The sequence below is a fragment of the Psammomys obesus genome, unplaced genomic scaffold (genome assembly GCF_907164565.1).
Source record: "Psammomys obesus unplaced genomic scaffold, mPsaObe1.curated_primary_1811, whole genome shotgun sequence".
NCBI lineage: Eukaryota > Metazoa > Chordata > Mammalia > Rodentia > Muridae > Psammomys > Psammomys obesus.
This window is the reverse complement of record NW_026586589.1, coordinates 9,102,678-9,117,097: the sequence shown is the minus strand read 5'-3', so window position 1 is coordinate 9,117,097 and position 14,420 is coordinate 9,102,678. Positions and strand designations below refer to the sequence as shown.

Sequence of the window (14,420 nt, the reverse complement as noted above, 5' to 3'; positions counted from 1 at the left end):
TGTGTGTGTGTGTGTGTGTGTGTGTGTGTGTGTGTGTGTGTGTGTGTTTGAGTGTTGGTCATCAGGGATGCCAGAATCATTTGTGAGCTGCCCAACCTCGGTACTGAGAAACAAACTCAGGTCCTCTGCAAGAACAGCAGTGCAAGATCTTAACTGCTGAGCCGTAGCTCTTCTCCTGTCCCCCAAAATATTTTCTTCAATATAAAAATAAGGAAGACTGCCCAAGCTATGAACTATAGGCAACTGATGTCCCCACGCCCTTGCAGAAATCAGACTTAGGGGTGAGGAGTTGGCTAAGGTGATAGTGTTTGCCTTGCCAGCTTGAGGGCCTGAGTTGCAATCCCCAGATCCCAATTGAAAGGGCTTGTCTAAGCCAGCAGCGGTGGCAGCGCACACCTGTGATCCCAGCACTGGGCAGGCAGAGGCAGGTGGATCTCTGTGGGTCTGAGGCCAGACTGGTCTGCAGAGAGAGTTCCAGGACAGCCAAGGCTACATGGAGAAACCCTGCTTCAAAATCCAAACAAATCTGGTCTAGTAGGGTGTGGAGACATAGGGCACATCCTTAACCCCAGCACGGGGGAGAAGGGGGGAGAAGGATTTTCAGGCTAGCCAAGGTCATAGAAAGAGGCCTTGTGGCAAAACAAACCGGAGAGGAGCACATCTACTTTTGGCTTCCGGATCCCAAAATAAAATTTCACAGGCAGATGACCAGCTTCTCCTTTCTCTCTCCCTGTACCTGTCTCCCCTACCTGTCCCTCTCCCCTCCCTTTCCTCATCCTTGTCCCTGCCCCTCTCCCTATAATTTGGAAAGGAACTAAGCAAAGCTATTAGAATGTCACCTGCAACTATGCAGAGAATCATTCCCTGAAGTTGTGACATGCTGAGAGCAGGTATTTGGTAACAATTCGGTTTGGCAAGTCTTCCTGTATACTATCTTTTGGTAAGCCCTTTCTTCGTGGATGAATACGTTTCTACCTTTTCAAGCCTCCCATGGTGCTAAAGGCAATATATGTTCCTGCAATCAGACCATTTTTCACCTAGTGACCCATTTTCATTTTGCACAACCCTGAGGTTCCTCAGGGCAGATCTGTCTATTTACTTGTGCCCAGAAAAAGAAAACTTACCAAGTGTGCATCTATACAATACCAACTGGGTACGAGTTTCCTGAGTGCCTTTGTGTGTGTGGTCCTGAGTGTCAAGCTCAGGGCTGAATGCCCTGCCTCGGGACTACACCCACAGACTGTGGGTACTTTGTTACCAGTCTCGTTCTTATAGAAAGTCTGCCGAGTACTATAAAACAAAACAAAACAAACAAACAAAAAAAAACAAAAAACATGTCAGCTAACTTGTGGGAAGCAGAGGCTAAGTAACTTGCCAGAGATAATATAATAAATTTCCCTGATAAAGGCTAGAGGAGGAATGTTAATCCAGGTCTCCTAGCTCGTCTCTAACCTCTGTGATCTCAGCCACTTATTCGTTTGTTGGTGCTGCTGTAACAAAGCAGCACAGACACCTGTCAACAGAAATAGATTGTATCAGAATCTGTGAACTGGGTGTTAAAGATAAAAGTGTTGCTAGTAGATTTCCTTTCTCTGGAGACCTTTCCCCCTTCTTTAAAAAAAGTGCCAAGGTGAGTTCACGCAGGGTCACCCCATCTCTTTTTAAAAACAGGTTCTTAGTCAGTTAAATCTCAGCACCGGGGAGCCAGAGAAGCAGGTGGGTCTGTGAGTTTGAGTTCCAGGCCAGCCAGAGCTACATAATGAGATTCTGTTTCCAAAAAAAAAAAAATTATATTTATCTATTCATGTGCAAGATACATGTGTGTGTGTTGGCAAATGCCTCTGGAGGTCAGAGGACAACCTCTAGGAGTCAGTTCTCTATTCCATCACATGGGGATCGAACTCCAGTCCTCACTCAGGCTTAGCAGCAGACCCCTTTACCCTTCCTCTCCCCTCCCCAAGACAGGAGGGGAGCTCTGTGTAGCTCTGGCTGTCCTGGCTTGAACTCAGAGATCTGCCTGCCTCTGCTTCCCAAGCACTGGGATTAAAGGTGCGTGCCACCACTGCCTGGCACTCACCGAGCTTTTAAAAAATTACGTATGTATAATGTGTATGTCTTCAAGTATGTTTATAAACCATTTATGTGCCTGGTGCTCCCAGAAACCAGAAGAGGGCATCAGACCCCATGAAAATGAAGTTTCTGGCCACTCTGAGTTGTCATGTGGGTGCTGGGAATGAAAACCAGGCCCTCTGGACAGCAACTGGCGTTCTTTCTGAATCACCCGAGCCATCTCTCTAACTCCCATTTGGTTCCTAATATATTTTTTATTACATTTACCTCCGGAGCGTGTGTAGTGCGCATGGACCACATTAGACACTCGCAGGAATCGCTTCTCTCCTCTCGTCACGTGGCAAGTGCCCTCTTCACCTGCTTGAGCATCTGGTCAGCCTCCCCCCTTCCCCACCGATTAAGATCTTGTGTATCTCAGGCTGCCCTCAAACTGAGCCTGCAGCTGAAAATGACTTGAAGTTAGGATTTCCCTGCCTCCCCCTCCCTAGTGCTGAAATTCCCACCACGACCATCTACTCATACAGCGCTGAGGGTCCAGCTGGAGCTTCCCACCTGCCGAGCAAGCACCCTGCCCCCACATACAGAAGCATTGTGACTACTGGGCCTAGGACCCCGGGGTATCATGGATGGTGGATGAAGGGGAACGCATAATTCTGCAACAGCTGCCATGCCTTGCTGCCTCTTAGGAACACCAAAATGTAAGGATTTATTACACCACTGGGCTTTTCATGCACTCACTGTCTGCCCGTGACCCGGGATTTAGTTTTAAGTTCTGTAAAAGAGTCACTAACATTCGGGCAGGTAACTGGAGCACTCACTGTCAAGTTGGTCATCAGAAGCTTCTCAGTCTTTTCCTTTATCCTAGTTGGCCCTGTGCCTGGAATTACTACATTAGTTGCTTCAGGAGTTCAGTGCCAACCAGGGAGCCCGGAGGGACTAGGACATGGGACTAATAGAGACTGTGATGAAGGGACCGTGGTAGAGAGGAAGGTCTGTGAAGGAGGCAGCCTGACTGAGAGACTCCGGTGGGGTGAGGGCTTTGCATCCCTGAAGACTTATCCATTCGTCCCATCCAGCAGGCCAGCAGTCAAGCATTTTCCCTGGTGGCCTCCGGGTCAAGCCTTTAAAGTCCAATCAAAATGGACGCAGTACCCCCACTATTTGGTGAGTGTGTGTGTGGGAGGGGAACTGCCAATAGCAGGAAACGATTGCTCAATGGGGAGATATCAGGTGCTGTAAGAATTTAGGAGAATTTAGAATGGCAAGGCAAGGTTCTTGCTATGTCCTGGGAGGCCATGGAACACTTCTCTGTGGAGTCAAGAAGGCAGGTCCCTCTTGTTCCTGGACAGATAGGACAGCTGTGATTAGGAAGACATAACGGCATGCAGAACAGATGTGCATGTACCCCTTGGTGAAAAGAGGTACTGGAGAGCCGCCAAGGCTGTGTCGCCTCGTGTTCACGGAGCCTGTCACAGTCTGTAACTCTCAGAATAAAACCTAAACTCTCACTTACTGGTCTCACTCCCTGACTGCTCTTTTACCATTCTTGGCCCTGAGAGTGTGGAGCTAGGGGAGGGAGGGGCTGCAGACAGAGTGAAGGCTAGGCAGGTGAGCTTTGAGCTCCACCCCCACCCTTGGCCTTTCACTTTGACCTCAGCGCCTTTGTGGCTGCTATCAGCGCCTTTGTGGCTGCTATCATCCCCAGCTTCCCTATTAACCTTTTGAAAAGCTGACTCTGTGGCATTTCTTAGGTTATCTACCTCCTCAGAGAGGCTCTCCTGACCAGAACAAAAATGTCTGAAGTCATGGCTCCTCTCTCTTTCTCCTTGATCTCTCATTTACTCATCTATGGCCCACCTTTACTGCTAGATTATAACTGCATGCAGACTTTTTTTTTTTTTTTTCTTTTTCAAGACAGAGTGTCTCTGTGTAGCCCTGGCTATCCTCGAATGCACTTGTAGATCAGGTTGGCCTTGAACTCAGAGATCTGTCTGCCCCTCCTGCCTTTGGAACACTGGAATTAAAGGCATGTGCCACCACTGCCTAGCTGACAAAAATTTTGTCTTTTTTTCTCTTCGCTATGATTCTGGATTCTAGAACACTTCCTGGCATACAGTAGGTGCTCATCAAACAAGTTACTTTTTTGTTTGTTTTTTGAGACAGTTTCTCTAACAAGCGCTTTTTTTTTTTTTTAATTTTGTGTGTGGGTGTTTTGTGTGCACGTATGGCTGGACACCACATGCATGGAGTGCCCTGCAGGCCAGGGATGCCCTGAAACTGGAGTTTCGGAGTGAGCCACCATGTGGGTGTTGGGAATGGAACCTGGGTCTTCTGTAGGAAATAATGCTCTTAACCACTGCACCAGTTTCTAGCCCCAACAATTAAAAGTTAAATTAAATGACCAGATATATTACAATGGTGATAAGAAGGCTAAAAACTATAGTGGACAACACTTTAGAGAAGAGATCAGACTCTGAGGCCAATGGGTCAATGGAGATGCAAAGAGTAATAGAAGAGAGACTTAGGGTTTTGGAGCAGGCTCTGAGTCTGCAAGTGCTGGGATCAAAGGCATGTGCCACCACCACTGGGCTGGTTCATTATTTTTTAATTTTGGGAGTTAAGAAAGTGAAAATTGTGGTTTGTATTGATTATTCCTCTGGCTGAGCCTTAAACAGGCATTTGTGGTACAACAAGGAGGGCACTTGGAGTGAAATCCATGGTAGTGCGGTCTTTGGACAGTTGGCTAAGACTGAGGAAGCCATCTGTTGCTAATGCCATCTCTCTGGCTCCCCTTTCCCTAGGTGAGCTACCTCCAGCTCTTCCTTGTCGCCCGAGGGCAAACGGATCGACACCCCTATTATACACTGTAGTTAAATATTTTTAAAGAGTCAATGTCCATAATATCACACTGTCCTCTAAGTTCTTAGCTCTCTATTCACGAATTAGCGTGGCTCTCGGCCATCCTTACAGAACTTCCTTTGTGCAATGGCCGGCAGTTAACCCAGAAACTCACAGCTGTTCCCAAGTGTCAGCAGTGTGCTCAGAAACAGAAGGACCTCCATCTCACATCTCTTCCCCCTTCCAAACGGGAGTGGAGAGATAATATTGTAAGAGCCAGAAGCTGGGGAGGACTCCCTCGGAAACAACGTCTCAGAAATGATAGGACTCGGCCCAGCGGTAGCTTTCTTTGCCTGAACAGAATCAAGTCAGTCAACATTCCAGAATACATGAGGGGGAGGAGCTCACATCGCCACTGAGGGCTGCCTTGGGAGGGAAAGTCTGTTTCCTTTAAGGGTAAAGCCCCTGGTAGACAAAGTTCCAGTGGATGACCCCACACCTGTAATATGCTGGCAAGTTCAAGTTGCACTTCGTGGATCATAAACAAGACAAGAAGCCTTAGAGATGGCTCAGCTGGTAAAGGTACTTGCTACAGAGCCCGAGTTCAATCTAGGGTCTCACATGGTGGAAGGAGCGAGTCTATTCCTGAAAGCTGTCCTCTGATTTTCACAGGTGTTGTGGTGTGTGTAGATATATGCCATGTGTACCCCCCCCACACCAAATAAATAATAAATGTAAAAAAAAAAAAAATTGGACATGAGCCGGGTGTGGTGGTTCATGCCTTTAATCTAGCACCCAGGAGACAGAGGCAAGTGGATCTCTGTGGATCTCTGAGTCCAGCCTAGTCTACAAAGCGAGTCCAGGACAGCCAGGGCTCTTTGTTACATAGAGAAACCCTGTCTTGAAAAAAAAAAAAAAAAAAAAAAAAAAGGGACATGACGGGGCTGAAGAGATGGTTCAAAAGTTAAGAACACTGACTGCTCTTCCAGATGGACCGGGGTTCAATTCCCGGCACCCACATGGCAGCTCACGCCTGTAACTCCAAGATCTGTCACCCTCACACAGGCAGACAAACCACTAATAAAATAAAATAAACTATATAAAAAAAAAGAGAGAGCACGAAGTTCGGGTGATCTCTATGAGCTTGGGCTAGAAATGCTTGCGAAGGGTGTAGGGTAGGTCTCAGAGAATCTCGGTCGAGAGGCGTGTGAATGGGAATGGAGGTCCTCCCAAAGCTGAAAACGAAGAGCCTCGCGGGGGCCTAACAGATAACGAAGGATTAAGACCAGGCGGAGAGGACAGTCCTTCAAGAAGGCTGCGTGGCAGGGTGTGGGGTGGGTCATCCTGGTGAGGTGGGCTGCAAAGCTAGAGGATACTGTGCGCAGCGACCATGGGGCGTGTGTGGCAGAACACGGGTCGGTGTCATCGTTGGGAGGTGGCTGTCCCCCCGAATTGGACGGCGGGACAGCGGAGCAAGCTGCGTTTCCGGGGCAGGGGGTGCGGCGCCGGCTCCCGGGCGCCCCCTGGCGGCCCAGGCCGCGCCGCGGTTCCCACAATGCTCGCGTAGCCCCGCTCCCACTCCCCGGGCGGCGGCAGCTCCAAGATGGCGCAGGCGATCTTCGAGGCCCTGGAGGGTGAGCGCGCCGGGCCGGGGCAGCGGCTGTTCCGCGTGGCGCCCCCTCCCGCCGCGCCCTCGCAGCGCCGGGCCCAGGGCGCGCGGAGGCCGCGGGGCGGAGGGCGGAGGGCGCCCGGGCCGGAACAGCCGCGGGGCGGGAGGGGGCGGGAACGGGCGGGAACAGCCGGGGCGCGCCGGCCCTGCGGGGAGGGGGCCTCGGAAGCGGAACAGCGCGGCCGTCGAGGCCGTTGGCGCGGGAGGGTGTCCGCGGAGGAAACAGCCGGGGCCCGGGGCCTGCAGAGGCCGCGGGGCGGGAGGGCCTGGGCGGCGCGGCGGCCCGGTCGGAGCCCGGTTAGGTGGTTAAGCCAGAGCTTCCTGAGACCCCCCCTGTGCCCTGCGGGCTGGGTGTAGCCGTGCCAGACCCAGAGCAGGGAAGGAGGTGCCGCCCCCGCCGGGGCGCACAGGAGAGATCAGGGCCCAAACCCTTGAACACGGCGCCCGCCCAGTGCTTCCTTCTGAGTCAGTACCGACGCCGGCCTGTGACTGCGTGGGCCACGCTGGTCTCGGATCCGATCCTGTGGTTTGCAAAATCACCGTGGTGCGTGGGCCTCAAGCTCCCGGGAAAGCGAGCTCTGAGCGCCACCGTGTGCACCTGCTGGAGTTTAACGGGAAAGGGTAGCTCTAGCCACCGGAGTGGAGCTGGCCACCGCGGCTCGGGGAGGGTGGAGTCAACACCTAGAGTGGAAACTTGTGGGCAGGGCTGGCAGAAGGAAGCCGAGGCTTGCACTTCTAGATTCTCCCTGAACCAGATTCAGGTCTTCATCCGTCCTCATTGCTACCCCCTCAACCCGCCGCCATAATTGTGACAAAGAATAGTAAAAAAAGGTAATCTGGCCGGGCGTGGTAGCGCACGCTTTTAATCCCAGCACTATAGAGGCAGAGGCAGGAGGATCTCTTTGAGCCTGGTCTACAAATTGAGAGCTCAGGACAGCCACGGGCCTTGTTAAACAGAGAAACCCTGTCTCAAAAAAAAAAAAAAAAGGTAATGTTTCAGCCAGGTGTGACGCTGCATGTCCAAAATCCCAGGGGTTGGAAGGTGAAGACAAGCAGGAAAATCTTCAGTTTGTTAGCCTCAGCTACATACGGAGTTTGAGCCTAGCTTTGGCACCATGAGACTTTCAAAAGCCAATTAAGAATATATGTGTACATACATACACTTACATGCAAGCAATGACAATTTAAAAAAACAAACAAACATGAATTTGAAGGAGAGTGGAGAGATCACTTGGGAGTGTTTGGAGGGAAGAATGTAATCAAATCATAATCTCAAAAATAATAAAAATATTACAAATAAATACCATCCTACAGAAAACAAGGACCCCAAAAAGAAGACTACAAAGATGACCCCAGCTGTTGTGTTCTGTGACAAAAAAAAAGCGGGGTTGGTGTGAATCTGGGCACTCGGGGTCTTGGTGTTCCCATTTGCAGGACAGCAGGGTATTTAAATGCTTGCTACAAGCAAGCATTTGTGTACTAGATAATGAAAAAATTAAAAAACTCAGGAAGTGTAGCTTTACTGGTCTTGGAAATAAAATTTCTGAATGAGGGAAGAACAGCAGGTGTGTGAGATCCAGCCGGAAGGGCACCCGAAGGATTTACATTTGCAAACCCTGGGGAGAACAAGATTTCCCATAATTCTCAGTTCAGCTTAGGGGAGCAGCTAGAGAAAAGACCTCACTGATTTGATGAAGCTTCTGAACTTTATCTTGGGATCAGTGTGGTGCTTAAGAAAAGGCTTTCCTCAGGGGGCCACAGCATCTGATGTATGTTTTATAAAGTTCACCCTGGCGTCTGGGGAATGGACTGGAGGGGCCTAAATGGCAGCAGGGAGTGAGTGAGTAGATAGGCCAGGCAACTGAGACAGAAGAGCGGATTTCACATGTATTTGGGAGGCAGAATAGGTTATATTTGCCAAAAGTCTAGAAACAGGAAGGAAGCAGTGGGGTAAGGGAAGATTCAGGGCGTGCACCAGGGCTTTGATTGGAAGGACAGAGTGACCTGCTGTCCTTCTTGTGCTGATGGGTGTGTGTGTGTGTGTGTGTGTGTGTGTGTGTGTGTGTGTGTGTGTTGGTATTTGCTCTTTTTATTGCTGAGGATTTCACAGTGTGGATGTTCCAGTTGTTTAAACTTTCACCTCCTGAGGGCTCCCTAAACTGCTCTTTCTCTCTCTCTCTCTCCTTTTCCTCCTCTGTTTTGAAACAGGTTCTCGTGTATCCCAGTCTAGCCTCAGACACACTATGTGGTGAAGAATAACCTTTAACTTCTGATCCCCCTGCCTCCACTTCCTGAGCACTGAGATTAAAGGTATGCACTACCCTACCACGGTTATGAGGTACTTCGGATCAAAAGCAGGGCTTTATTTATGCTAGGCGAGCTCACTAACGACTGAGTTGTATCCCAGCTTCCACCAAACTAGTTCTAGTTTTACAGTTATGAATAAAAACTCTGGGGCTAGAGTAATGGCTCAGAGGTCAAGAGTACTTGCAGAGCACCCAGGTGGGTCACATGTGCTGACCTGGAGCGCCCACGCCCTCTTCTGGCCTCCCGGAGAACTATGCACACTCGGTACACATGTGTCCATGCAGGCGAAATGCTCATGCACAGAAAATAAAAGTAAATAAATCCTGTTTAATAATTCCATGAACACTTGGGTTTATAGAAGATGGCTGTAAGAATGCAGTGTTTAGAATTTAGCCAGTGGGGGTAGGGAGAAAAGCTCAGTAGTTAAGAGAGTGTATTGTTTCCGAAAAGGACCTGAATTTGATTCTCAGCACCTTTGTGGGGCGGCAACTACCTGTTGTTAGTTCACAAAACAGGCCCCAAAATGGCAGTGCTGATAACAGTGTCTTAAGATGATAGCCTGGGCCCAACTCAGGCTGGATTTCAGGTAAACAGAAGGATTCTGATTGGGTAAACAGAAATCTAAACTCAGCCTTCCTTAGGTTTCTATTTGTCAGGAAAGCCACTACTTCCTGTCTCTGCCTCCGATGATCAGCTGATGGGGCAATGTCATCTAGTCCCCACTTAACCCAAACAGCGTGCACCAGCTCAAACGCCTTGCTGACTATCATAAAATCCACTTGCTTTCCCCCAGGCTGCTACTCTCTACTCCAGATGCAGCCCAGCAGTTCGTTCCCCCAATAAACTGTTTTTCTACCTAAGGAGTGGTCTAATTTGGTGATTTGGGGACACTCGTTTATACCTGTGAGTCCAATTTCCGGGAGCTGACACCCCTCTGACCTCCTTAAGTACACACGCACATACACTGAAAGTAAAAAAAAAAAAAAAAGAATTTAACCAATGCTTTGTAGCAGCTCTTCCCCTCACAGATACTGATAGGCACTGTGCTGGGGCATTGGAAATAGGATTTCTCACTTGGGAAGTGAGGTAACATCAAAGGGTCTTGAAGTTAAGGTTTTGGCACTGAGCACATCCTATTTCCCACCCTCCTCCCTGGCTCCTGCCTGGACGGTAGAGAGCTTGGCTCAGGCTCTTGCATAAATTTCCTCCCCTATCCTCGAAGGGCATAAGAATACACCCCACTTCTGATACACGGGCCCTGCTGCTCTTCATGCAGGACACCTTGCTGCCTGTCCCAAGTTCTGGGCCTCAGAGCCCCCACCCTCCAGTTGTCCCTCTGTCTGTCCATGACTTCAATAATTCTTCTAATATACTACTTAGCTTTCACCTCAGTGTCCTCTCGAACTACCTGACCCCATCCAAAACCTAAGAGTGGGAATGGGTTTACAGACGCTCTTCAGGAGAACATGGATCCCAGGGCTGTACCTTCTGAGTTAGGGAACTAGATCAGAGGGAATGAGACCACTGGGGACACAGTATAGGAGGTAGGCTCTAAAAGAAGGAATGCTTCAAAATTAGGACAAAAAGAATTTCTCAAAACAGCTACCTTTCGGGGTGGGCAGTTGGAGGCTGTAAAGAAGGACCTCCAGCAAAGAGATCAAAGAAGGGTGACAGCTGGAGCCAAGAAGTGGGGAGGAGCAGAACAGACACTGTTAGACGGTCTTTGGTGGAAGGTGAGAGCTTACCTTTTGCTAGAGGAAGTTGAGGAAGATAGGAAGGTAAGCAAGGGGATGGTGAGTGCAGGGTGTGGTGGCGCACCCCTGTAATCCCAGCACTCACATGAGGCAGAGGCAGGCAGATCTCATTCAGGTCAGCCAGAGAAATCCTGTCTCAAAAAACCAAAAGGAAAAAAGACACCTTGGGAGCCAGCAAGATGGCTCAGTGGGTAAAGGCAAAAAGAGAACTAACTTCACAGAGTTGTTCTCTGATCTCCATGTGTACCATGGGGCAAATAAATCCCTTGCTTTGAGGACAAGCTCAGTGAGTAGAGTGCCTGTCTACTACTCGCAGAGTCCAGGACTCAATCACCAATAACACATAAAACTGTGGCGGCGCACACCTTTAATCCCAGCACTGAGGAGGCAGAGGCAGGCGGATCACCGAGAACTCAAGAACAACTTATCCCTTTATAATGAGCTCAAAGCCAGCTTGGCCTATTAAAGTGAGAGACCCTGTCTCAAAAGAAAGAAAGAAAAAAAAAAGTAGGCAGGTACTCTCTTTTTCCTCTCTCTCTCTCTCTCTCTCTCTCTCAGACAGGGTTTCTCTGTGTAGCCCTGGCTATTCTGGAATTCACTCTGTAAACCAGGCTGGCCTCAAACTCACAGAGATCCTCCTGCTTTTGCCTCTTAAAAAATTTGTTAATTTATTTCATATGTATATAAACACTCTGTTTTCATACACACAAGAGGAGGTAGTCAGATTTTATTACAGATGGTTGTGAGCCACCATGTGGGTGCTGGGAATTGAACTCAGGACCTCTAGAAGAACAGTCAGTACTCTTAATGGCTGAGCCATCTCTCCAGCACCCTGCTTCTGCCTCAAGTGCTGAGATTAAAGACATGCGCCACCACTGTCCAGTGAGAAGCTTTCATTTAAAAAACTTTTTTTTTTTTGAGACTAAATATCTATTTAGCCCAACCTGTGGGTTGTGACCCCTTTGGGAGTCAAATGACCCTTTCACAGGGGTTGCCTAAGACCATCAGAAAACACAGATATTTACATTATGATTAATAACAGTAGCAAAATGACAGTTATGAAGTAGCAATGAAAAATTTTTTTTTCAAGACAGGGTTTCTCTGTGTAGCTTTTGGCTGTTCTAGAAACACTTTGTAGACCAGGCTGGCCTCAGACTCACAGAGATCTGCCTGCCTCTGTCTCCCGGAGTGCTGGGATTACAGGCGTGGGCCACAGCCCGGGGAACTGAATGAAAGGGTTGCAGCATTAGGACGGTTGAGAACCGCTGATTTAGCCAGCTGTTCTGGTACTGTGTACACCACATATGGTGGTTTGAATAGGAAGGACCCCCGTAGACTCGTGTGAATGTTTGGCCCGTAGGAAGTGGCACTATTAGGAGGTGTGGCCTTGCTGGAGGAAACGTGTCACTGTGGGGTGGGCTTTGAGGTCATATATGCTCAAGCTATGTCCAGAGTGGCTCACAGTCCCCTTCTGCTGCCTGTGGATCAAGATGCAGAACTCTTGGCTCCTCCAGTACCATGTCTGCCTGGAAGCTACTGTGCTTTCCACTGTGATAATAGATTAAACCTCTGAAACTGTAAACCAGCCCCAGTTAAATGTTATCCTTTATAAGAGTTGCTTTGGCCATGGTGTCTCTTAACAACAATGAAACCCAAACTAAGACACCATAATGGCCTCAAGCGCACAGAGATCCACCTGCCTCTACCTCCTGAGTGCTGGGATTAAAGGTGTTCACGACTACACTGGACTTTGAGAACCTTTTATACAATACCTTCTGCTCCCCTTGACAGCATGGAGTCATTTCCTAGCTTCGAGAGAGACTTAGGAATGTGATCTACTCTTTGCTCATGTGTCTAGCTCACATCCTGGAATCTGTTGCAGTGAAGTAGAGAGAACAGATGTTTGGTTGTTTGTGGTAGATCTGGCTTGAGAAGGTGAAATTAGAGTGGAAGCTGGTCCTGTTTCCTCACCAGCTGCATCCCCTGTTTCAGGAATGGACAATCAGACTGTTCTGGCTGTCCAGTCATTGTTGGATGGCCAAGGAGCAGTCCCTGATCCAACAGGGCCAAGTGTCAGTGCACCTCCCGCCATCCAGCCACTGGGTGAGTATCTGCCCTGTCCATCAATAAGGGCAAGTTCCAGCACAGCCAGGGGTACACAGGCAGACCCTATCTCCAGAACCCCAAAAGAGTAGGAAGTCATGTTTACAGGCTGTACTAGTCTGTAAAGACAATACAGTGAAAATTGAAGCCAGTTTGTGGATTATATCTCAGTGGCTTTGGGCTTGATAACCAATATCACACATAAAAATTGAGTTATACATTGGACATTTAAACTACGGTGTGCTTTGAGACCCAGTTACGTGGCTGTAGTTAGCTATCTCTATCCTTGAAGTGGCTTTTCATTTACTCAGCCTATACCCTTCGAGGAGCTTCTAGGTATCCAGGACATATCACAGCCGTGCTGATAAATAAAACACATTTCTTTCCCGTTGAGAACGCTCTTTGTTAGTAGTGAGGAAATTGTGATTTGGAAGCCAGCCCAGAATAAGGAACCGTGGCTCTGGTTGTCAGAAGACTTCTTGGGGATGGGGACAGGACTCAGCAGTTACAAGTTTTTTGCAGAAGACCTCAGTTCCATTTCCAGCACACACATGAGATGACTCACAACCACCTGTAACTCCAGCTCCAGGAGATCTGTTACCCTCTTCTGGCCTCTAGGGGCACTGCAGTTTTGTGCACAGACACACACACACATGCACTTTACTAAAGACTACAAATAAATCTTACAAAGAAACTTCTTAGAGCTGAGGAGCCTTGCCGAGTGAGTTGATCTGAGGTGCACTCAGGTGGTAGGAATAGCAGGTGCAGAGGCATGAGGAAGTGGCCACATGGCCCACTAGAGACTGGTGAGTCAATTCCGAATAGAGTCTATATTTCTCCACTTGGAAGTGAAGTCACTGTACTGTTTCCATATTTCAAAATATTGGCTACCTGACTGCACATGGCTGGCTCTTCCTGCAGGGGCCTGCTGGGCTCTGGACATTCCTAGAGAGCACGTGGTCAAGCATCAAGCATGGTCAGCAGGCCCCTTCAGGAAGAGGTGCTTGAACCCTGCATAGCAAGTCATCAGTGCCATTAGACTTGCTGCTCTGAGGCCACTTGTGATCTCCCATTCTTCACTGCGATCCCCCCTACTCATTCTTGCTCTTTTCATTACTCTACTCCATGTGTGGCCTCCTCACCTACTGGCCTCACCCCAGATGACGAGGATGTCTTTCTCTGCGGGAAGTGTAAGAAGCAGTTCAACTCACTGCCGGCCTTTATGACCCACAAGCGTGAACAGTGCCAGGGGAACGCCCCTGCCCTGGCCACAGTCTCGCTGGCTACCAACAGCATCTACACACCTTCAGCAGCACCTGCTGCCGTCCCGCAAGCCCCGCCTCCTGCCAACCGCCAGGTAGTCATTCATCCCCTTGCTTGGTGATTCCTCCAGCGGCTCTCTCTCCACACACACTGTGCTTGGTTGTGGAGGAATAATACTGGGCAGGACCCATGAAGTATCGACTGGTGTGGAGTTGGATGAATGGCTAGGACACGAATGCACGGAGATAGACATGCTTTGCTGGGCATAGTGGTGTATATCTGTCCTCCTAACAGTCAGGAGTCGGGGGCAGGAGCATCTGGAGTTTGAAGCCGCACTGCACTGCATTTTACTGGGTGGCAGCAACCTGCCTTCCTAAGTCTGCCCACTTTTCTAAGTCATTCAGAAAAGCATAACT

The 14,420-nt window shown here is 49.2% G+C and overlaps 1 protein-coding gene across 3 annotated transcripts in view; it reads left to right on the top strand.

Moving 5' to 3' along the window:
- Positions 1–6,502: 6,502 nt before the first annotated feature.
- The window catches only part of Znf341 (zinc finger protein 341), a 29,154-nt gene continuing 21,236 nt past the window's right edge, over positions 6,503–14,420 (top strand). For 2 of the 3 annotated variants that reach the window (XM_055602388.1, XM_055602387.1), the window contains exons 1-3: positions 6,503–6,542; positions 12,631–12,741; positions 13,902–14,098. In XM_055602388.1, coding sequence (XP_055458363.1) covers positions 6,512–6,542; positions 12,631–12,741; positions 13,902–14,098 — 339 coding nt within the window. In that variant the 5' untranslated portion in view covers positions 6,503–6,511. Of the gene's footprint in view, positions 6,543–12,630; positions 12,742–13,901; positions 14,099–14,420 lie in introns of those variants that run through there. The other variant, XM_055602389.1, reaches the window with a different exon arrangement.